Source organism: Telopea speciosissima, chromosome 3 (genome assembly GCF_018873765.1).
Source record: "Telopea speciosissima isolate NSW1024214 ecotype Mountain lineage chromosome 3, Tspe_v1, whole genome shotgun sequence".
In the NCBI taxonomy this organism is placed as follows: Eukaryota; Viridiplantae; Streptophyta; class Magnoliopsida; order Proteales; family Proteaceae; genus Telopea; species Telopea speciosissima.
Window position 1 is genome coordinate 10,686,979 of NC_057918.1, and position 24,185 is coordinate 10,711,163.

The 24,185-nt window shown below is 36.3% G+C and overlaps 3 protein-coding genes across 6 annotated transcripts; 2 read left to right on the plus strand and 1 right to left on the minus strand.

The window, feature by feature from the left end:
- Positions 1 to 1,473: 1,473 nt before the first annotated feature.
- Positions 1,474 to 10,464, minus strand: LOC122654403. 2 transcript variants are annotated; one of them, XM_043848480.1, is made up of 7 exons: positions 10,197 to 10,464; positions 7,036 to 7,192; positions 6,560 to 6,775; positions 5,466 to 5,587; positions 5,012 to 5,175; positions 2,985 to 3,139; positions 1,474 to 1,755 (listed from the first exon to the last, which is right to left on the minus strand). In XM_043848480.1, exons 1-7 carry the CDS (start codon positions 10,439 to 10,441, stop codon positions 1,657 to 1,659), a joined length of 1,158 nt encoding a protein of 385 aa, XP_043704415.1. In that variant the 5' UTR covers positions 10,442 to 10,464; the 3' UTR covers positions 1,474 to 1,656. The 2 variants fall into 2 exon arrangements, with proteins under 2 accessions (XP_043704415.1, XP_043704414.1); XM_043848479.1 differs by having other exon boundaries at positions 7,036 to 7,188; positions 10,190 to 10,464.
- A 2,680-nt stretch (positions 10,465 to 13,144) lies between these two features.
- On the plus strand, positions 13,145 to 18,773 carry LOC122654405 (hypersensitive-induced response protein 1-like). Of its 3 annotated transcripts, XR_006331905.1 has the most exons (8): positions 13,145 to 13,215; positions 15,279 to 15,475; positions 16,479 to 16,599; positions 17,254 to 17,345; positions 17,515 to 17,611; positions 18,037 to 18,428; positions 18,466 to 18,534; positions 18,610 to 18,773. XR_006331905.1 is itself a non-coding variant. In XM_043848486.1 (7 exons), exons 2-6 carry the CDS (start codon positions 15,287 to 15,289, stop codon positions 18,396 to 18,398), a joined length of 861 nt encoding a protein of 286 aa, XP_043704421.1. In that variant the 5' UTR covers positions 13,145 to 13,215; positions 15,279 to 15,286; the 3' UTR covers positions 18,399 to 18,428; positions 18,466 to 18,590. The 3 variants fall into 3 exon arrangements, 2 of the variants coding, with proteins under 2 accessions (XP_043704421.1, XP_043704420.1); XM_043848486.1 differs by lacking the exon at positions 18,610 to 18,773 and having other exon boundaries at positions 18,466 to 18,590; XM_043848485.1 differs by lacking the exon at positions 18,610 to 18,773 and having other exon boundaries at positions 18,037 to 18,590.
- Positions 18,774 to 20,475: 1,702 nt separating this feature from the next.
- Positions 20,476 to 22,225, plus strand: LOC122654406 (polygalacturonase-1 non-catalytic subunit beta-like). The gene is made up of 2 exons (XM_043848487.1): positions 20,476 to 20,480; positions 21,223 to 22,225. The coding sequence occupies exon 2, from the start codon at positions 21,343 to 21,345 to the stop codon at positions 22,195 to 22,197; it is 855 nt and encodes a 284-aa protein (XP_043704422.1). The 5' UTR covers positions 20,476 to 20,480; positions 21,223 to 21,342; the 3' UTR covers positions 22,198 to 22,225.
- The last annotated feature ends 1,960 nt before the right edge of the window (positions 22,226 to 24,185 follow it).

The following is a 24,185-nucleotide window of genomic DNA, read 5'->3' on the forward strand; positions in this document are numbered from 1 at the left end:
GAATCAAATATGAGCAACTTTCCGTGTTTATTTTGGATTAGCTATCTTGATGTAGGTGATGTCCTCTATCACATGAACTTACTTTTGTATTATCATTTGTCTACAAGGGCCTCTAATTTAAACTATTCATGGAGACTGAGTTGCCTTTTGTCAGGTTGTAATTAGGAAAGAAGTGCAGCACAGGTTCTCGTACAAGAACCATTCTCATATGGGCCTGAGCGACACAGATGGAATCCATGTGTGGGCCCTGCCTATCTTTGATTCCATCTGTGGGGCTCGGGCCGTACGAGAACCACCTGGGCCAGCCTCTTCGGAAAATGCTCAAAGAAAACGTCCTTTTCTTAATTTTGCCCACCCTAGAAAGAGTTCAAACTGGACGTGGAGACAGTATCTTCTTTTGTGATTGTGGGGTGTGTTTTAAATCCTACGGTTCCTACCTGTGTTGTGGAGGTTTAAGCTATTAAATTAGCAGCTGGAACTTGAAAGCAGAACGGCGGCAAGTATATTTAATCTGTGCTAAATGGGAATAGGAATTGTAATTGTAGATCTTTTAGTAAGAGGTTGGGCTCAACCAGGAAAATATAAAAATAAAAATGTGGGCTCAACCTAATAAGCACCCAATCCATGAATGTATATTATATTTTTGAAGGTCAATTAAAAAAATTTAAAAAAAAGGAGAAAGTTTTCGTACACGGTCATGTAAACCATGTATGTGAGAGGGTGGGAGTTTCAAGGCATTAATTAATATGTATTTATGACTTTTCCAACTTTTTGTGAGAGACCTCACATACAGTGTACCCCCAAAAAAAAAAAATACTAAATTTTTAAAGGAAAAAGGTTTTCTAACCCGCCAGTGAAGGTCAACATTCCACCGCATTTCATTGGTGCCTTCCTCTATTCTGCTTGCTCATAGAACCCCCTCAAATCCTTTTTCCAAGTCAGTCCAAGTTGTTTTGGATCTGACACCAATGAGAGGTCTACCAAAAAAAAAAAAAAAAAAAAAAACCAATACCAATGAGAGGAATTATGAATTTTTTTTTATGGTTGTCAACTTCCCAGATCAAGTAAGTTTTGTATAATAACATTCTTCCTAGCCTTGCAACTGTTTATTCAATGCCTTAAAAAACTGAACTGTCTAATTCTGTCTAAGCATTACAATTTGGACAACCGAAGAGAATCAACTGCTTTCCTTTCTTATAATGCAAATCTGTATAATCCAAACAGCTAATGAGATTTCCATGGTGCTTCAATCCTTGAGAGAAATCATGTTCCTTCTACTAATATATCCTGCAACTGTAACGCTCATCTTCAATGGCTCAATGGTGTTTCTGTCCAAACTCTTTCAGCCACAATACTGGAATCTTATGCATAAACCCCTTCGCTCTTGATTTTAGGATGATTATTATGTCTAGAACCAAACAAGGACGTCACATATAAAAGTACTCCCACTCTCTCCAGCGAATTTATAACATAAAGGTTTGCATTGAACTCTAATTACAGTAAGATAATATGTTTATACACATCTTAGCTATAAATTTTTCATGTCAGGCCATTTCAGATTATAAGACAAAAGGCCCCAATTGGCCATTCCATTTCATGCACGGTAAACTTAATTTATTTTGCAGCTACCTGGAGTGAAAAGTTGTATTCTGATTGTTATGCAGATTTTCTTGTTAATTGATCCATCGATGTGCTCTCAAATATCTTGTCAGCATTTCCAACCTCAAAACCATCACGCCTATGGTACTCCTTGACCTGCACAATTCAAAAATATAAGCAACAACGTAGAGCAAACAGTTTACACAATTATATACACACAATAAGAATGATGACAAGAGAAAAGAACAGAAAACCCACCTCATAAACACTTCAGATCTATCATATTTCAAAACCATGTATATTGGGATTACATACATCATAAATTTGTTAGCTGATGTGGCCTATCTTGCCACATCAGCATAAGAATTCTATACAGGACTCAACATAAGAGTCTTAAGCTGGTTGCAATACAGGTTCAGAATTGGTTTGTGACTCAACCTATCTTTCCTTGATGGAATGAAAATTGGAATCAGAGTCTTATATATATATGGAGGGGTCATGGCCTTGCAGGACATATGTTGAGACTATCCATTGGTTCTCAGGATTTACTGATTCACTCAGGATCAAGTCAAATTTCTAGTCAAACCCGCCATGTGACTCACTCCCCCCCCCCCCCCAAACTCGGGCTCAGGTTTAACTGTCTTCTTCATCCCCTCTTATGTGTGATATTTGGCCTTCTCTGTTAGCATCTATGCAACTCCCTCCCTACTCTCTAACTCTCCTCTAATCCCATCCCTCTTCTCATCTCATTTCATGGATCATGATTCATGGTTTTATGACCTAAAGGTTCCACGTGGTTGGAATATAACTGCCAGAGATGAATTTCACATGCCCAAACAATGGAGGAAGATAGTTTGTTTTGGTTGAATAACCATTTGTGCCCCTGGTTTAATGTGTTACAGTGATTAAACAAAGGGTAAATAAAGTCGGATTATAATATCCAAAACTCACCTATAGAGGTGTCATTCAGACTAACCTTAATTTAATTTCCAAATAACTATTACTTTAATTCCTGTATTCTTCACAATTCACATATTATTTAAATTGACTTGGCCATCTGACCCGTTACCTCATAAAAAATTTAAGACATCTGGCTTGCAATATATGACATAGCGATATTAAGGAAACATGCATCATGTTCTTTTTGCCAAGGTCAATGAGTTGAACCTTCTGATCTGACAGTTGCACCAGGTTGGTTTGACCATGGACCCTTTCCTGGTCAGGTGAACATTGCCTAACACCTCCACTACAGAATAATGTACTAAGGGTGTGGTAAGCATCATAAACCACTGTTAAGATTTTTATTCATGAAAACATTCTCATTTCATGCTTTCCATCTCAAAAAATCAGATTAGAGTTCTATGTATAAATAGAAGTGAGAATACCTCTTTTTCAGGTAAGTTTTTATACTGAGGCAACACCAGACGCTCCGCAAACTCGATGTATGAACAAGGAACAGATTCAATTATTCCATCAGAAAAATTAAAAGAAATTGAATCTGCTACAGTTGAACTCTGCTGCAGAAGACCATCAGGACTCACTGTAAAGCAGAAATGAAGTCAGTAACGGTTCACTCCTCCCTGTAACAGAAGCTACTGGAAATGAATGCAACAGATAATTGTTCCAAATAACAAATTAGCCTTCTCTATCATTACTGCAGTGGAAGGTAAACAATGAACCAACAGAAGTTCCAATTAATGCTGTGCAAATATTTTTAAAAGACCGAGTCAAATGTTCTTTTTTTTTTTTGATGAAAGTGTAATTACACAAACCACACACCAATCCCAAAAGGTTAACCGACTTTTAGGTACCGAGTCAAATGTTATAACCATTTTCTGTAGGGTACCTGGTTTCTCAACAAGTTACAAACCTTTATATTCTTTAAAAATTAAAAAATTATTTACATATTTACAGACCCAACGAAATATCTAATATTAGGATAAACAGTCAAATTTAGATGATTTCTAAAAGTGCAAAAATAGGGACCAAATATAAATACAGAGGGATAAAATATAAAGTTCTAAATGTACATAAATACACAAAGAATTTGTAGTCTTAAGGATAAACCTAGGATATATTGCACCATGATCAAAGACATAGTTTTGAAATGAAATCATTGCCAGGTAAAAATAACAACATGCAATAATTATAATGGTCTTTTCTGTGAAATGAAGAAGAAATTAGTTTTCCTGCTCTACCGTTTGACCCAGAACCTCAAGATTGTAGAGGAAAGTCTGAGCAGAAATAGTCACACAACCCTACGAGAAACAGGTACAAGTATACTCCACATGCCATGCTATACACCACTCATGTATTTAATCATTCTACATCTGTTAGACAGGTAACCTACTGATATAATGCTTGCAACCTAGAAATTAACCAAACTCTCATAGGTTTGTGGACTGAGTCTGTGGATCTGAAAATCTAACAAGTCAAATATGACATAAGCAGCTATTGATCAGGCCTTAGCACAGCTTGGAGGCTTCTGGAAACTTGTCATGTAGTTTGTGCAGAGTTCCATAAGCAATGAATCCACATGACATCCCACTCTAGTCAATGGATATGCAGCCCCATGGAGGTAAGCACAAATCTAACTTCTTAACTGGAAAGGATGTCACAATACATGGACAGAGTGGGTAATGAAATATATTGGCATGAAAGGCACAGGGAGAAGAAAGAAGTACTGCCCCCTACCCCCTCCCCTCAAAAGAATAAAAATATCCATCTCAAAGGGCTCCCTCTAGACTTCCACAATCTCTAGAGCCTTTCCATTTAATTTCGGTCGTAATTGCTTCTGAGATTTTGGACATCTTTGAAAAATTACAATTGAGTCCTACTCAGCACTTAGCACCATTTTTTCACCTTTCCCAATTAATCATTCATGCCTTCAAATAAGATGGCAAGTGGTTTATTTAAGGCATCCAGGTGACACCTAGCAATTTCTTCTTAGCAACATGTTGTGAAGACCTTGATGCAAGCCTAGAGGCCCCGAACAAGAAAGCAGTTGCCTTGGGGACACACGACTCATGACTACATTGGCAGCAACTGCTAATAATAACTCTTATTATGATGGTGTTTTCAAATTCCAGGTCAAGTTCATAATTCCAGCAGATGATGGAACAAAGGTCACATCATACAAGTGATCAAAAGAGCTTATATTAGAAATAATTTGTAACAAAAGAGCCTCTACTACTTCAAGTTACGTTACAGTTTAAGTAAGAATTTAGCCATTTTATTAGCTTAACAACCAACGTTAGAAACTTAGAATCTTTATTTTCTATAATTAAAATGTTTTTGGGTGACAAAACAACAATCAAATTTGAGTCTCCTCATCTTGGGCAGAGGAACAGAAGAAAGGGGAAAAGATTCAATGTAACTTGAATGGTTAGAGAAGACAAAGTAAATAACAAACCTTTTAAAGTTCCACCTTCAGAATTCAATTTATATCCGTTTTCTTCAATAAATTGATTGAAACTTTTAATGTTGCTCAACTTGGACGTCAGCTGATGAGTGGAAATAGTTACATGGTTCACTGCATATCCATTGACTAGAGTCCATGCAGCATATTCACTCTCCCTGGCAATCCACAAAACAAAAGTGAGACTTCAAGAGTGGAAGTTTCTACAAGTTTCACAGCATTCCTGCAACAGTTGAGAGCTAAGAAGAAAAGCAGATCTGCTATAGTATTCCTTTCGAGCTCCAAAACAACCCACCCAAAAAAAGAAAAAAAAAATCAGTTCAACAGAATCTGACCATTAGCAACATAAATCACATCAAATTTGAAAAAATAAATTACATATATACTTCATCCACTAGGGGAAAAAAGAAATGTACTTGCTGGAGAAATAAATGATCCAGAGAATTACCTAGCTAGTTGCTGGAAATCAGAATACAAGGGCCTTTCCCATGTTAAAGATCCCAGTGCACTTGCAAGTGCAGCATGTTTATTTCCGCTGCCAGATATTTTAGTGTATTTTCTAATTATTTCCTACATATAAAAACAATAGTAACTGATCATTCTGAAAGTAAAGAAATGATTTACAAATCCATAATAAAGAGCAGAAAATTTGGTTAGTAACACATCATCGAATATCGGTTAATGCCACAGGATCAGGATGTAATAACAGCAAAGAAGTGTGGAGCATAATTGTTTAGTAAAAAAAAAAAGATGGATAAAATGGTTTCTTGTCTCCCAAATTCACATTTGTATAAGTTAAAACTGTCACAACATCTAACCCCAGAGAAAAAGTGAGGATAAGCTTTTATTCTTATGTAAAACATCAGCTATCATTTAAAGGCAAAGCCACTTGAGAATAAAATTGGAATGATTTGGGACTCTACTTTGGACCCACCATGTTTTACATCAGAAAAACTTGAAAATATAGACAAGAAATATAAGTGAAACATAATGGTTAAATTCCTCCTATCAGAGTTCCTCAAGTGTGATTTCCATACAGGTCTAAAATCTGTCACAGCAAACAAAGTCTTAACATATTCTTCCAACTCTCTATCATATCAGATTTTCCATTGATGCTGCAAGAGGAAGCATAATCATGAGATATAAATGCAAACACAAATTTGCCTTTCCCAGAAATTCCTTATAAAACTTAAACAAGGGAAGAAGACTTAGTCTATCTGATTTCCTTAAACCATCCTATGAAAAGAATTAAAGCAACAAGTGGTTTAGTATCATTTGGAAATCCAAAGGGATGAACTGCAACCAGATTTCCAGTCAGACAAATTAAAATATTGCAATACTTCAAGTTTTATGCAGTTGAGGATTTGAGAAAGAAGAAATTGTTATAGAAAGATAAGTAACTATGCCTAGCGAGAATAGAATAAAGATGATTTACAATTTGAATATATAGAAGTTACGACAACTATAGAAGACTACCAGTTGCAATAGTTCCATCCAAACTTGAACACTATCTATTGAACAAGAACAAATCTCAGAACAAACCTGAGCTTGAGGACTCATCTCATTTACAAGAAGCTCTGATATGAATATTCTTGGCAAAGGCCCATAAACACCACTCCCATTTTCAGAAGATGGACTACTGGGCGGAGCAAACCATAGAGCTTTCAATTTTTTTGCAGGAAATCTCAATTCTTCCTGAGGCGTATAACCAAAGTCAAGGAAAAACTTTGCCATGGAGTCAATTCCATAACCATCAGCCTGTCATGTTACATATGAAAGAGGTCATTATATAAACGAACAAAATCTATGAAGGAATTAGAGCTGAGGTGAAATCTAATCAAGAAAAGAGGACTGCAGATTGAAATTCAATAAATTGAAAGGGACAATACTTAGAGCTACAAATTTTTTCATGGTGTTATCTGGATACACAAAATTGGCATGAAATATGGCCCTCGGAAGGCAAAAGCTAATTAACTATCTAATGTTCACATAAAATCCAATAAAATAAAATGAAATACCCCAAATGTCCTGAATGCAAGATGGTCATAGGAAATTCGATCACCATCAAATGAACGAACAAGCTCCAATATGGCACTTGCAGTGGGATTCCTACTTAAATAAACCTTCTCCATGCTTTCTAGCACTGTTCTGAAGAATGATTCAGCAGCACCCTGAAAAAAGACAACATTATCCATCAGAAAGCATAGCAACTCAACAGAAAGGAATAAAATGAACAACAACAAAGGCTAGATGATTTGGAAAAGACAGGCCCACTTATGTTGACAAGCTGCTGCCAATGCAAAATAAATAAACCACTTGGATCACCTGGAATACAGTTCCATTCATCCAGGTCCAATGCATAGGCAGGCACAATACGGAAGCTTGGGAGTGAGAGATAATATTAAAAAAAAAAAGACCAATACAAACTATTTTGTAGGTATAAGTATAAAATATAGTAAATGAATTTTTCCGAGGTGAGAGGCATATCATGGGATATGAGCAATAATTTGATGCTAAACATCAACTTAGTACCATCCTTCCACTGAAAGATAACTATTACATGTTAACATTCATCATAAAGTTACACTCCAATAAGCACTTAGATAGATGAAGAAACAAACTGAGGATTAGAGGAAGTAGAGGATAATTATTGTTGGAAAGAAAAGGAATTGCTCCATAATCACAGAGTACAGTCAAACAGAACCAAATTGAAGAATAATGCAATATCACCAGGCACAGCATGAAGAAACAAACTGAAGATTAGCCAGTATAATTAACAAATCCAAATTCCCTTCAAATCTCTTAAAAACATCCCCAAAAAGCCACAGCCTATCGCACCAACCCAATTTCCCAATGGGGGGATTCCATCAACCCAACACGCATGAAAAGAAAGCACGGGACAAATACTGGGTTCAAAGGGATCTGCACGCCGTGTTACAAAATTTCTCTATATTTGAAATCATGTTAATCATAATTAAGAAAAAAAAAAAGGGTTAAATACACATGCCCCCCCTAAAATGGACCCAATATTCCGTATGCACCCCTAAGTTTCTGACAATTCCACACGCACCCCTTGAAAATTCCATGTACACCCCCTACTTTTCAACTTAAAGCCATTTAAGTCCTAAAAACTTTTTTTTATTGACTAAACTACCCTTTCCTCTAACCACCACTGTAATTTAAAAAGAGCTTATTGCCCTGCCCTATTTGTACTTAATTTAAAAAGACCTTTTTGCCCTGCGCTATTTGTTCTTAAGAAACTAACCCCCAACCAATGTTACCGTTGCCCCCCTGAGAGCACCTGCTGCTCAGTGACCAGTTGTTGCTCTGGCAACCACTTCCTTCTCCGGCGACAACCACCTGCTGCAGGTAACTTCTTCTCTGATTCTGCTGCTTATTCTCTGCTTATTCTTCTTCTTCTTCTCTGCTTCTGCTTCTTCAAAACCCAGCCAAATCCCTCTTTTCACTTAGCCGAGACCCTCGTTCCATTGCTCAATTGACACAAATCATTGATCTAGCTAATAATTAACCCAAAAAAACAAAACAAAAACAAAAGAGGCACACAGAGATCTATTTCCAACACAGATGAACTACTGCACCAATAAATAGAAAGTATAGTCCTCAACATGGTTGAAAACAGGGTTATTTTATTTTTTTGTTTAGACCAAATATTCAGTTCTTATACCCATTAAACAATTTTACACCCACTCCAAACAAGAAGACCATGAACTGAAACAAAAAAAACTGCAAAAATGGATGATTCAATTGTCGGACATTAGTTCTGCATTACAGCAGAGAATATAAGTGTTTTTCCTGTTGTTTAGAATTGTAGAAACCCACCATCCGATTTGATTCTACCGGATGTTCAACTATTTGTCTTTGACCTTCCAATAACAAAGGCAAATAGCATTTACCAAAAAATAAAAACAAAGGCAAATAGCCTTGTCCTCTCATCTCACAGGTCTTTTTACTTCAAGCAATAAAAATTCCTACTCTTGATTCTCACACCTGAGTGTGGTCAGCATGAGTTCTCTAGGAAATGAACGCCAGTCGTGATGAGAGCTGTCTAAGGCACGATGATTGTATCCCTGCAATTTCTTCAAGACAACAGCTTACTCAAATTTGCCTTCTGAATGGTTCAGTTTCAATCACGGTACACTTTGAGCTCTCGTGATTCCATTTCAGACATGATGCCTGGACCTCAAACAATGAACATCGAATTTCCAATACAAAACCTATTTGAACAAATTCATGAAAGGCTGAGGCGACTTAAAAGCTTAACAACTACCGGAAGCTGTAAACCAAATGGAATAATTAGAAGTTCCTTATACCTTAATTTCTCTTCCCAGAAACAAAGAAAAGGAACGAAAGCGTTTACGAAATATCCATGTGGACAATGCATTCCCTTGAGAAAAAATCGTTGTTCACTATTTGAACTTTCAAAGCATCGTAAGAGAAATCAGGACTCTTAGGGTCTCTTATCTGAGGATTAACAGTCGAATCCGACGTGAGGGGGCGGCATAAAGTAGAGGCAACAACCACCCTTACCTGATGGGCTTGCGGAAGAAGAACGCTTCTTTCTATATAGCTTCCTCCTGACATTCCCGAAGGGAGAGACGACCAACAGACAAGATGAAGGGGGCACCGCTGAGCTCCAAGCCTTCCAACGAGTTGAACGATCGGAGAAGATGAAGGGGGCGCCGCTGTGCTCCAAATCTCCAACTAGGGTTGAGGAGGGAGTGTTCGATCGAGAAAGGGAAAGGGAGAAAGATTGTTTTGACTAACAAAATTTCTCTTCATTTTTATTTTTTTTATAAAATAAAGTAAACAAATCCACCTGACGGAAGCAGAACCACGATACCAAGGCTTAATTTTTCTACTAATCAAATTGAGCTACAGGAGCTTTATCTGAAAATTTCTCTTTAAAGTAAGATTAAAGAAAAAAACCCGCGGCCCATCATATAAATAATATGATAACCTTTTTTTAGAGAGATTGAAGACGGGATTTCAACAAGAAGAACAAATAAAATAATATCAGAACCCCTCTCTATGTAGAATTGACGAAATTTGACCCCTCTAGAGTTCAAACGTTTTATATTTAGCACTCAAAATCATTTCCAATAATATAAGATTGTCATCGAAAGGCATGAAAACGAGCAAAAAGATATGAACCTGATAATTATAAGAACCTTCAAATCCATCTGTATTAGAACCAGAAGAAGCGATGCATAGATTTCGTTTTCTAGTAGTACACATGGAGTAGCTGGGAAATCCTCCCTTTAAGGAGACGGGAATCCGTGAATTGGTTCGGAGAAGAGGCGAAAAGGAAGAGAGAGAATACAGAGATGGAAGGGACGATGAGTAATACTTGTTTTTGATCGAAGAGCATAAAGAGAACATGCCAGAAACTCTGCTTACCTCCATGGACTGATCGACTGATTGATTCACTATTCAGTGATTTCCCTTTCTTCTCTCACTGTTTCTCTGGCCTTATAATGTCGTCTGTGACTTCTGGTTCAAGAAGAGTTTTCTTTTGGGACAAAACTTCGAAATGAGAAATTTCGGAAACGTTGTTGTGTGCGATTGGTAACAATAATAAGTCCAACTCACCATGCAGATTGCGCGATTCCACAATAGATGATTGGTCCACGTCGCCTAAGAACGCAGGACCCACATGTAGTGAAACGAGGTTTTTCTTGATCCTCACTATAAATTATGGAATATCCTCCATCGTTATCTCAACCATGCTGGTCCACGTCACCTGATCCTACGTGGAATTGAAGCAATTTATTGATTACTTTAAAATGGTAAGATATCCCGTAACATTATTATTATTTGGGCCTGAGATTCCCTCCATTCACCGAGAAGTTCAGATCTGCTAATCACATGGGGACGGGTGGGAATAGATCTGAATCTTCCATGGGAGTGTGGGATCCACACCCCATGGAGGGGTCAGATGTGTCCCCACCTTTCACCGAGGGATGGAAACTGATATCGATAGGGTAATTTAGAATATACAAAACCTTTGGAGGGGTTTGTGAATCCTAAGATGGTGGGTATGTGTCCTTTATGGGTGGAGGAAAACTTTATCTTTATTATTCATTAAATGTTTTTCTTAAGTTTTTATGGAAAATGGCATGAATTGTGTCATGTTTTTTGTCTTTCCTTTCATAAAGATGATATATTTAGGTTAAGTGATTAAATCAGACGTGGATGAGTGTCAATGAGGTTTTGTTTTGACTAACGATTGGATAAGGATTTGATGGTCATTCCCATAAATAAAAGCAATAGGGCTTCCCCAAACAAAAAAAAAAATATTACAAGGGAGTGGGGAAGGGATTTGGATCATCGTGGCCGCAAAGGATCCAAATCCTAGGGGAAATGGGGGTTGGAGAGTAAGGGAAGAAGGGTGTCTAATGGCACAAGGTGGAGACCGAAGAGTCGAATCCATGATATCTTGTGAGCTGTACTCTACTAGCATGGTAGCAACTAATTAAGCAAGTAGTTGTCCTCATTAGGACTCCTTTCACACATCATTAATCTAGACCATTCCTTTATATACACCCAAAAAAAAAATATATTATCTAAACCATTTCTTAGATATCTAATGGATTAAATACCCACATCAACTCTTCAAGTGACAAAACTATCCATAAGTGTATGGATGTATCTAATCATAAAAACTTTTGCCTTAAATAAATGGGTCTTGCTTGGTATAACCACAGTTGGATACACCGATCTTGATACCAAAGATCGAAGCCCCATAGAATAAGGGATATTTTGGGTAATGAAAAAATTAGCATCATTAATGGATTTTGTGTTACTTAATATGAGTACCACTTAAAATGATGACGACTTAATGTCACCACCCTTGGTTACACCAAGATTATCCTAATTCTAATGCTTCTCCTTTGTAGTATATGACAACATTTCATTCGTACTACAAAACAACCCACACCTCATAATGCGAGGTAGAGATCTAAAAGATCTCTCTACTATCAATAGCAAGAGAGAAAAACCAATGGAGCAAAAATTAAAGCAGCGTGACTAATGCCTCTTTAAATATCTTTTAAAAAAGAGAATGTTTGAATGAAACCTACACACGTGTATTATATGTTGTACTGAGGTGGTCATTATAATATATAGGAAAAAAATTTCCATAAAAAGAAAAAGTTTCTCACGAAGTCAGTGCTTTTGGTCCCATGTGATTTATACGAATTCCCTGTATCACCATTGTTGTGATGTGGAGAATTCTTTCCCTTTTGTTGATTATTTGTGTTGGTTTTGTTCCCTAGAGATAAGAAGAATTTTTGATAGTTGTAGTTAGGGATAAGTAGTAACATTTGGCAAGAGATCACTAATTGGTCGTGTAGCCTTTGCACCAACGCAGAGCAAATGGGAGAGCTCGCAAGAGCATCAACTCAAATGGTTTTTTGTTTTTTTAAATTTTAGGAGGGGTTGGATAGTAATTTTGCATGCTCTTGTATTTGAGCATAAGAACCACGTGACACACAACGTTCCCTTTCCCTTAACATATTGTAGCACTTGCACTCATGCCATTGTTTGTTCCAACCTCTTTCAAAATTTAGGTAAATTCAAACTTAGGTAGCTTATTTTGGTCCCTTCTTTTTTCCTCTATTTGTACAATCAAAGATTTTAAACTCAAAATTGAAAATGGATTTAGCTGGAATTTGTCCCTAAAACCCTAGAAATCACCCTTAGATATGAAACTTAGTGATTCGATCCAAAAAAACCCTTGAATTGACCAATCCAATATGACCAAGATCAAGATCAGTCATAGTCGATTCTAATATAAATCAGAAGGTTTACACAAATCTGCATTTATAAGAATCAGCATTTAACAGTGGATGACTTGATGATCCACTTTAATGATAAACTTCCACTATCTTATCTACCAAGGATTACGGATGTTAATGTTCAGATTGGTATCATATTCATATCTACACACGATATCGATTCTGCTTTAAATGGTTCATTCCGGTTCGATAGATGATTTCGATTTGCAACTGACACAAGGACCAACATCATATGGGCATTATCGTCCACTGTCATTTTTATTTGTGTGGCCACCATGGTATCATAGTATCATATATACATTCTACACACGGCTCTCTCGGTTCACTCCCGGGAATATACCGATAAGAGAAGCGGCGTCTCATCGCAGTTTTCCCTTTAAGGTCAGTTTTTAATATAAAGTTATAAACTACATCTTTCTCTTCGAATTTTGGTTTTAATTGTGAATTTGGTTCTCGTTACCCTCAATTTTCCTTTTCTTCAATCTTCCTGGGTCGCTTGGATTGGATCTTCAGCTTTCCATGCGCTTTCGATCTCCAGGCCTGCTTATATAAGTTTTTTTCTCTTGTACCCTTATTTTTCTACGGCTTTTTTTAACTGATGGTACCTTTTTTGCTTTTCCGGTTGTTTTTTGGGTTTATTTTCGTTCGCACTGTTGCTGAAACTTGTTGAGTTTTGGAATTTAAACGTTTTTTCCTATACGTCTTACTTATTGGTGCTGATATTACCTTGTTCCGTCGAATTTTTCGAGATAGAAAACCTGATCTAGCCTTAAATGGACTTATTTCGGGAGAAATCGTTTCTGTGTCTGCTGTGCTATGTTGATTTCTTTGCTTATAGTTGATATTAAACTGAAGCTTGTTATAGTGGAGTTAATTACGTATTAACTTCAAGTTTCTCCGAGTTCATTGTGTTTCTTTTGTTCATCAGATAAGTCTTCAACTGATGACTTGAGCATATAAGAATAATAATCTTCAATCGCAATACACGTGGACAAATAATGACAAATAATCAGCATCTCAAAGGATGAGCATCACAAAAAAAAAAATAAAAAAAATCCAATAGTTATGAGTAGCTGCAAATAATCCCCAATAATAAATTAATCGTCAATCTTCCCTTCATGGTAGACTAATGTGATTAAGCGCCCACCACAGCAATAATATGACAAATATATAAGCCTAATGGAAATTCTGTAATTACTTCATGCAATCCCCAAGTAATGTGGAAATTGGTCAAAATACTCAATTGGGTTCGGTATGAACCCACCCAAGTACACAATAGTCTAAGTCTTTCAACATTAACCAGAACCCTAGAACAATAAAAATTGGGATTTGTGGTGCGGATTACCACAATATGTGTAATCCCGTTGTCGACTGCTTGCTTGATGCGTACGTGTGGCCTCGAACACGATCAAACATCGAATACAATCTTCTCGAATATCAAAAACCCATCACCACCATGAAAAAGGGTTTTTCAGATCTGGAATATCTCTCCCGGGGTTATTCCCACCATTAACAACCTCTCTAATGCGTATAAATAATCTCGAACACGATCACTGCATCGAGTTATGTGCCATGGTATCAGAACTGTAACAAGTACCTGATTCTCTCCATGATAGCCGTTTTAAGAGTCATCTTTGGGTTTCTGTTTTGAAGAAGGAAACCCTAGTTCATAGATGAAGAAAACTAGGGTTTCATGTACTGATTTCGGTTGATTAGTATGAAGATCATATCTGTCCCTGTTTAGAGTAGGTTTAGTTTCCTATTCAAATTACAATTGTATTTACAGGTTTATAAATAAAGACACAACTCATGATAGATCTCTACAGACTGAATCTATTGTGGTTTAGAATATCTCCATCTCCATCGTCTCACTCTCTCTCTCTCTCTCTCTTTCCGTTTTCTTCTTCTTCTTCACAAGTTCTGGTATTAAGGTTTTGTCAAAGCATATATCCTAAGCATTTCCACATTTCCATACGTATCTTTGTGTATCTTTTGTCTCTCCAATACAATACGATACGTCTCTTAAAATCATTCTTCCGATACGATACCCGATACCAATACTTTAAACCTTGCTCTTGCCTCTTTTGTGTGTATGCTTGTTTTCTTATTCTATTCTCGTTGATCCTGTATATGTGTTTTTGTGTGTTGTATATGATTTCATAAGGTGCTCACATCGGAAACAGAATGTTGTTTCCACCCCAACAGAGATTTCAGCAGCATTTGACTAGAATTTCATTGGTAATGAATTGAATTGTGATGATGGATCAGCAAAAACTACTTGGTTTAAATCAATCTCTCCATGTTTACAGAAATTTTGTTGGTTTCAAATGCAATTGGAATTCATTTTTTGGTTATGTTGCTGATTAAGCATTCATAAAGCATCTTGGGTTTTTTCTCCTGTGTTTTGTTCTCAATTGATCTTCATGGTCTTTTTTAGCTGGTAGAGTCAAATATGGGACAATCACTTTGCTGTATTCAAGTGGACCAGTCAACCGTAGCCATCAAGGAGACCTTTGGAAAGTTTGATGGTGTGCTTGAGCCTGGTTGTCACTTCTTGCCTTGGTGTTTTGGGAGTCAGTTAGCTGGGAACCTTTCATTGCGTGTGAAGCAACTTGATGTTCGATGTGAAACAAAGACTAAGGTTCATGGCTTGTTTACCTCCACTTATGTAAAAAAATTTCCATGTTGAGAATTATGATATTTTCCTTTTTCTTCCTCCCCCCCCCCCCAAAAAATAAAAAATAAAAAATCTTAAGGTTATAATAATTTTTAACGTGCACAGAGAGTCGCTGATAAGATTGAATTATCTGATTTATAAGAAACATTTTCTCTAGCTATGTATTTGTAATTGGGTAGTGAAAATATTTTTATATCTCTAGCTATGTAATTGTAATTGGGTTGTGAAAAAACTTTTGGAAATTAAAAAAGGGAAATGTTTTTACATAGCCTGCTAAGAGAGGCTTCTCTTTACGGCCCACCCTTTTCTGAGCCACGTGGAGGGCTCCTCTTCTTCTAACCGACTGCTGGTTGGTGACCCCCTCCGTGGATTAACCATGTGTTGCTTACTGTGTTAGCTTTGTATTTTCAAATGGTTGAACCAAAGTTCCCACGAAGTTTCCGAAGTAGTAATATCAACCAATTGTTAAACATTTATATCTTCATGTGGTTTGGGCTGGAACTTACTAGACTGATAAAAATGATGGAATAGATGACATGCCTACAAACTTGATTGCCAGTGGAGCAGCCATGTTGCAGCTGTTAAGAGATGCCTCTCTAAATGGGCCCCTCTCCAAAAGAAAAAGGAAAACAAAATATCGAAGTTGGGGTGGGGGGAAACTATTCTTTTTCATTTCATGTTTGTTTTATAACTTTTCATACTAACTGAGAATAGCATTGCATATTTGGTACAATTTATTAAACTCAACATTAAAAGCTAACTTGCTGTCTATTCTTCTCTCTTAAAATAAGACTAGTACTTGTTCCACCATAATTATAGATAATATTCAACTAGTTTGCTTGTATAGGGACACGGGAATCGAAATCCAATGTGTTTCCTGGACCATCACACAATTATTCTATTTTCCTGTAGGTTTTAAAGTTTAACATTCTCAAATTATGGACTCTAATCAACTTTGTCTTTTCAGGACAATGTCTTTGTCACTGTGGTTGCATCCATTCAATATCGTGCTTTGGCAGACAAAGCTGCTGATGCTTTCTATAAACTCAGCAACACCAGGGAGCAGATTCAAGCCTACGTTTTTGATGGTCTGAATGCAAAACTCTTAAATTTGCTGAGCTTTATGAAATTGAAGTTCTGTTTGTGCTTCCATCTTTTGTATTTTGATTATCTGTTCTTGACAAACATATCGATCCTATGACCTACATTATTAGAATTAGCCAGCGGGATAGATGTCCTGATGTTTGTATGGCAGAGAAGAGGAAGTCCATCTTGGAATACTTTAGAATACTTTTTAGGAAAATGTCTAAAAATCCCCTTGGGGAAACAACCCAATCTGAAAATTCTATTGTTAATTCAAAGAAAAATCCTATCCTTACAAACTTCTCATACTTTCCAGGTATAGACTTATAGTGTGCTTGTCATGGACTCATGATCTTAGTTGAGACATTACAACACAGCAACAACTCAGCCTTATCCCAGCTAAATGGGTTTGGCTATTTTAGTTGAGACATTACTTTAATAAATATTAAGATATTACTTGGCCACTTTCAAACTTCATTCTCTACATTCAGAGGAATCTCAGGTGTCGCTTTTCACTAATGGTGTTTGCAATCATATCCATTTGAAGTTCAGAGATTATCCAATCAAAATGTTTAGGCATTATATATTTTTGTTGTTGACCAACAATTATTATGCCTAAAAGATTAATTAATTTGTCCCACACTTCTACTGTTTTTCAGTTATCAGGGCAAGTGTTCCAAAGTTGGACTTGGACTCCACCTTTGAGCAAAAGAATGAAATAGCGAAATCTGTGGAAGAAGAGCTTGAAAAGGTCATCTTTTGACTATTATCGTTTCCTTTTTGTGTGTCTGTGTTTTATTTTGGGGTGGGGTTGGTGTGGTTAAAGAACTACCATATCGTGGTAGACTCTGTACATTCCTCCGGAACCTCCTGTTAGATCGCTTGAACAAATTGTATTCATTTTATTTTGAATTTTACAGGCAATGTCAGCATATGGTTATGAGATTGTCCAAACACTTATTGTGGATATTGAACCAGACGAGCATGTAAAGAGAGCAATGAATGAAATAAATGCAGGTAATTATTTGAGGGTTAAGGTTTGGCATGTTTTCAGAATTATGCATCTCTGTAGGATGAAAGACAAGGAACCTCCATCATCTCTAAAACAGACTTCCTTCTTCATCTGCATAAAATAAAATCTGCAAATTGGCCAAATCACAAATCTCCTTGTCTGGTTGTTCCATCCATCATACATCTTTGTAAGCAGTGATTATATCACCAGCTACTACCCAATCAAATGAATTTTAACCCAAAAAAAAGAAAAAAAAGAATGACAGGAAAAGATATTCAGGGGTATCTATGTAAATACACTGGATATGTATTAGATACTTTTTCTTATTCATGGAATTGGTCAGCTGAATCACCCATGTGATGCACTGATTATCCTATATTTGTGGTTTGTGGGGGTGATTTGTATTATTAACTCTTGAATGCCACAACAGCTGCTAGATTGAGAGTGGCAGCAAATGAGAAGGCTGAAGCAGAGAAGATATTACAGATCAAGCGAGCTGAGGGAGATGCAGAGTCCAAATATCTGGCGGGGCTTGGTATAGCTCGACAGCGGCAGGCCATTGTAGATGGATTGAGGGACAGCGTACTGGCCTTCTCTACGAATGTGCCAGGGACAACAGCGAAGGATGTAATGGACATGGTACTGGTGACACAGTACTTTGATACGATGAAGGAGATTGGATCATCATCAAAGTCTTCTTCTGTTTTCATCCCACACGGGCCTGGAGCTGTGAAAGATGTTGCTTCGCAGATTAGGGTAGGTCTCCTTCAGGCTAACTCCACTCAGCTGTAAGGTCTATGGTTTGCCGGAATGGATAGATTTCTAGAGGTTGCCAGAATAGACATCTGGAGGTTATAGGCTACTTGGTAGTGTATATTGCTGTTATAGGAGGTTGTTAAAAATCTGTGTTAATTGCATCTTTTTGCCTTGTGTTTAAGAACAGTGAATTGTCATGTAAATATATACAAATAAGGAAGCCCATCCGAGCCTGGCAAGTCCAGTCTGTATTCGTGATATCCTGGCCCAAGCCCTTGGAAGCCTGATTCTAAGGTGCATGTAATATTGTGTGTATATTTTGGTGGAATAATTAATATATGTGTATTTTAAAATACACATCTATAATGTTATAACTTTCATCTTATTAACCATATGTTTGAATATTAATACTTTTATATTGTGGTCCTGACAGATCATATATATATATATATATATGTGAACTCTCATACGATTGTTAGGTTAGGCTTGATTTCCATGTAGATTGGTGGAATGCCTTTTAAGATTTGCTACATGATATCATTCCATATGTTGGCATGCACCATCTAAGTGGTCCCAGCATTGGTGTGTAATATTAGATTTTTTAATAGTTCATTGTTGCTTGGCCAACTTTGTTTATGCTGAAACTTTCATGTGAGCAAAAAACTTTGGGGTCTATCTATTCACATAATTTTAGCTCCATCTAATATGCCATGTGGCACAACTTGGTCTGTAATTAGGGATGTAAACCGGTATTCAAAAATTCGAATTCGATTCATATCTGTATTCGTTTAGGGGTATCTGAATTTTTATTCAAATACTCTGGAAAAAAATTATCCGATCCGAATAAATATCCAACTAATGATGTAGAGGGTTTTTGAAGATTCAATAGATTCTACAGAATGAGGAAATGAGAATTATGAGACTAAAACATTAATTGAGAGTGAATTGTATCACTTGGGGAGAGGAAGGTTTGGGTTACACAAGTTAGAGATGTAAACGGACAGTCGAAAATCCGGGTTCGATTCAAATTCGTATCTGTTTAGGGATGTCCGTATTTGGGTAGGGGATTTTCGAATCCGATCACATCCGATCTGTATCCGATCTGTTTACATCCCTATGTGTAATATATAAATTCCTTGGTGGGCATGCCTTCTAGGAAAACCACGTCAAAACTCATCGTGGCCTGCTCTAATAAGCTGGATAGAGTTGAAATTTTGTAGATCAAAGTTCGCTCCTCACATGTCAAGTTTTGTTAGCAAGTTTTAGCAAAAATAGAGTTGGTCAAGTGCAGAATAAAGTTTTGAAAATATATTGAAAAATGTAATTATTCAATGAGAAAATGGATAGCTGAAAAGTTCAGAAGAATATGTCAATACATGGGATTGTATATGCTCGAATCTAAGTCTAAAATTTGGCATGTGGTCAACCTTAAACAATTTTCTAAATATCCATATGGTCAAAATTACTTCATCACCCTTCTATGTGACAAATTTGGTGTTGTTGTAAATATATCCTTGAGAGCTTTCAAGTAAAAAAAATATTCCATTATCCTTTTAAAACAGAAAATTTTCTTATTGCTAATTACACATTGCTTAAATTATCTATTGCCAAAGGCCCATTAAATGACAACTGTGTAAGTTGTTATCTTTTCTATGCCAAATTGTTATTACCAATTCTTTGTATGATTAAATTTCTAAGTTTATCCTCCTCTCAAATTTTTCCTTCCATGGTCATGTATTTTGACACAAAAGTCTCCAAATAGTTCCTAGAGAGGCATCTTGAATTGTTCTAGAGCCAACCACATGGGAGGTTATTCTGACCTAAAAAATGTGTGGCTTAGGTTTCTCATAAAAAGATATCTTCTTGATTAAATAAAACTTTAGGACACCAACTTTTTGATTGATGTGTTTTGTTTAAGAATTTCTAACGTCTCAATTTTTGGTTTAGAGGAACTAAGTGATCTATAACCTTTTAAAAGATTAAGGTTTGGGCCCTTTTATTAAACACGCTTTCTTAATTTTTTTTGTTTTTTTTTCTTTTTGGTTTTCATTTGCAATTACCTTTTTGGGTGAGAAATACTTGTTGAGTCATTTTGAATTGTGTATGACATATGTTATTGTTTTATTGAATTTAATAATTTAGTTGTTATCTGTATCTTCCTTATTTGATGAGTAAAGGCCCTACTTTGGGTGCATAGGATATGCTTAGTCAAAAACTCCTAGTTTCTACCATGTGGAGGGCTCTTATATTGAAGTCATGTGTAAAAAAACCAGGCTCCACTTCTATTGTATGGTCCACCATGGTAGAATTTCTACCCTTCCGTTTTCAATGGTTGCATAAAGTTGCATTTGGTATGCATTCTTGGCTACATTTGGCAAATCAATTAAGATCCAAATTTGTCGACTGGTAGAGGTGAAAGTCCACTACTTAAATGTCAAGTTTCTGGCCTAATGGACTTGACCATATGGTAAATAAGGCTTTAAATGTCCAATGTCCAATAGAAAATCAAACTTTTTCATAGTGGAAATTGGGACATTATAGAAATACTTTTTTCCATTTAGGGTAACACTTCTTTTTTATTTGTTGGTACTAGAAAATTTTCTCTTAATATAAATTCAAATATGCCCTCTCCATGCAACAAATCTATTCTCACAAAGGCATAATCCCAACTCAATCAATTCTCTATTTGAGTTCCACCATGATGCATCTCATTCTGTTGCTTGGACTACTCATAATAGCATACTTTAGTGTAAGAAAAATGATGTTTTTCCTTCATCCATTCATTTCAATGTGGCTATTTCTTGTTTCTTTTTATCTTTCTTATGTGGTTGTTATCCTCCTTCCCCCAATGAAATTGCAGGGTACTCAAGCTGAAAATTCCTTCTCACAATACTGGGAAGAGCAAATTGGTCTTCCACAACCTCCATATTGGTTAACTGCAAAGGCTTCTCCATTAACCCTCCATCAAGCGACATTGTTTATGAGACTTATAAAGGAAAATGAATTGGCTTCCCACTTGGGTTTGTTCTGTAAGCAAGCTAATGTTGCTTGTTCTATAAATGCATTGGTAAAGAAGACAATAAATGAAACTACAATGCCACCAGTAGCTCAGTGGAATGCTGACAAAGTGAAATATGAAGGCCTTCCAAATGGAACATCTTTGTCAGTTGCCAATCAAGGGGGTTTGCGATATTTTCGGGAGTCAATGGTGAAAGAGGGAGGTTTCATATCTATCCCTGATCTAAGGGACCCAATGTCATATAAATCGTTCCTGCCACGACCTGTTGTATCAAAAATCTCATTTTCCTTTGCTTATATTGAGGAATTGAAGAAGCTTTTTGGTGTGGTGAATGAATCAAACATGGATGAGTATATTCAAGATACCCTTGGGGCATGTGAGAAAAGCCCCATTCGAGGTGAGGAGAACACCTGTGTGACTTCTGCAGAGGATCTCATTGATTTTGTTGTCCAGAAATTAGGTCATCATGTGCAGGTATGGAGTACTGAGAGCGTCGAAGGATCTTATGAGAATGTCACAATTGGAGTTGTGAAACTCATATATGGAAACCTCTCCCAACCACCAGTCATATGTCATAGTATGCCATTCCTATTTCAAGTCTATTATTGCCATGTTTTCCAAAAAGTAAAAGTATATACAGTTGATATACATGCTCTGAAGAAAGTGAATCATGCGATCATGGCATGCCATTATGATACATCAACTTGGAACCCAAATCATCTTGCTTTTAAGGTATTGGGTTTTGGCCCAGGTCTAATTGAAGTCTGTCATTGGATAAATGAGAATGGAATTATCTGGACAAAGACTTTAGGTTGAGAAGCATTTAAAGATTTGAATAACCTTTCAATTCTCTTATTTGTGTTATATGTTAGTACTTATGCTATAAGGATAAATAATGATTATGTCTTTCAAGTTTCAATATCATTTTGGTCAATTGTCCATCATAGCAAATGTTTGTCCCCTAAAATGTTTTCTCAGATATGCTCAGTCACAATAAAAGTTTAGTAAGCACAAAGATCAATTAGTTTGTTAATTTTGCTCGCTAAACTCAAGTATAGGTCTTAACGGTCCCCAATCACCAAAACCTAAACCATATGGGATGCCACCTAAATGGCCAATATTTTTAATGTATTGTTAGACGAAAATGAAATAGAAAAGGAGAAGATGATAAAATCGCCTGAGTGGTAAGCCAGCAATGACGAAAATGAACAATTTGCACCTTATTACTACAAAGGGTTACAGTCGATGTGGGATTAACAATCCAACGATCGAATGGTTATCGTCCTCGCAAGTGCACTTTAGAATCTCTTCTGAACATAACATGTGATAAATGACAACTATCACATATAAGCCAAACAAACTCCTTCTTTACAGCCAATGTGGGACTACAGTCCCACACCAATATTTGGAAAAATTCCAACATGTATTGGGTACTTTCATGGATTCGAGTTTGGAAATTTTGATATTTTTTCAAAAGGGCATAAGATCGCTGCCTGGTCGTGTAGTCCATGCATCACTGCAGGGCCAATGAGAGCACGTGTATGGACATCAAGTCATCAATATGAATGATTTTTTATTGGAAAAATTTCTAGATCTACTAGATTAAAAAAAGAATTACAAAATAAGTGTATTTTAAATTTGTTTTACATCCATAAAATTATATTTTAAAAAGATTTACCCAATCCTCAAATCAGTTAGTTTCCGTCCTGCCCAAACTACAAACTTCCTAATATACCCTTTGACTCAATTTTTTTCCCAAAAAAAAGCTAAAGATAATGCGTGTAACCGTTTGTATTTAAAAAAAAAAATAAAACAAAAAACCAAACTGTTTGCATTTAAAAAAAAACCATCGCACAACTTATTGAATTCCCTGTTCTTCATGGACTCCTCTTCTTCTTATCTCTAGTTGTCTGTGAATGCATCCCTCTCCCCACAACCTCTACAATGAAAAAAAAAAGAAAAAAAAAAGAAATTGTAACAGGGACAAAGAAAGTGAGAGAGAACCAATACTCATCGGGACTAATGAAGATGATTATTGAGTGGAAGACGGATAACGAGATAGAGATAAGTGAAGATGATTAGTGAATGAGGGATAAGGAGATAGATATAAAGAAGCATTTAACCGACTTCTATTAATCTTTCAAGTTTCTCTATAGAAAAGGGAATTCAATAAATTGTGCAAACGGTGGTTTTTTTTTTTTAAATGCAAACGGTTTGGTTTTTCTTTTTTTCTTTTTTGTTTTTAATGCAAGCGGTTACACTATTAAGGCATTATCTTTAGCTTTTTTCTTAAGGAAAAAATTGAGTCAAAGGGTATATTAGGAACTTTATAGTTTGAGTGGGATGGAAACTAACTGATTTGGAGATTGGGTAAATCTTTTTAATATTTAATTTTATAAATGTAAAACAAATTTAAAATACACTTATGTTGTAATTCTCTTTTTAATCTAATAGATCTAAGAAATTTTTCCTTTTTTATTTCACGAGGGCGGGATGATAATTGTAGGCAATCTTATGTTTGGGCGCAGGATCCACACAACCAGTCAGCCCTCTTTGTCTCTTCTCAAAATTAGTTGCCTCCAGAGTCCAGGCTCCAGTTGTGTGTTGTGTTGTATCCATGAATGATCATTTTTCTGTAATGTTTTAGGTTTAGGCAGTTATCATTTATATGATTCGCAATCACTGGAACGCAAGTTCTCAGCAAGTATTTGCGTTCCAGAGGATTTCCTTACCACCACTTTCCTACTTCTCAGGAAGTATTCGTCTTCCAGAGGATATGGACCTACCCCTTTCCTATTCCTTAG

Bases quoted from the DNA above. Each gene is read 5' to 3' on its own strand.
- LOC122654403 (XM_043848479.1), bottom strand. From the start codon at position 10,441: ATGGAGGTAAGCAGAGTTTCTGGCATGTTCTCTTTATGCTCTTCGATC. The intron at 6,776-7,035 runs GTATTTCATTTT...GTAACATGACAG, and splicing joins TTGCATTCAGGACATTTGGG to GCTGATGGTTATGGAATTGA. The intron at 1,756-2,984 runs GTATTCTCACTT...TGAATTGTGCAG, and splicing joins AAAACTTACCTGAAAAAGAG to GTCAAGGAGTACCATAGGCG.
- LOC122654405 (XM_043848485.1), top strand. From the start codon at position 15,287: ATGGGACAATCACTTTGCTGTATTCAAGTGGACCAGTCAACCGTAGCC. The intron at 15,476-16,478 runs GTTCATGGCTTG...TTGTCTTTTCAG, and splicing joins GATGTGAAACAAAGACTAAG to GACAATGTCTTTGTCACTGT. The intron at 17,612-18,036 runs GTAATTATTTGA...ATGCCACAACAG, and splicing joins AATGAATGAAATAAATGCAG to CTGCTAGATTGAGAGTGGCA.
- LOC122654406 (XM_043848487.1), top strand. From the start codon at position 21,343: ATGAGACTTATAAAGGAAAATGAATTGGCTTCCCACTTGGGTTTGTTC.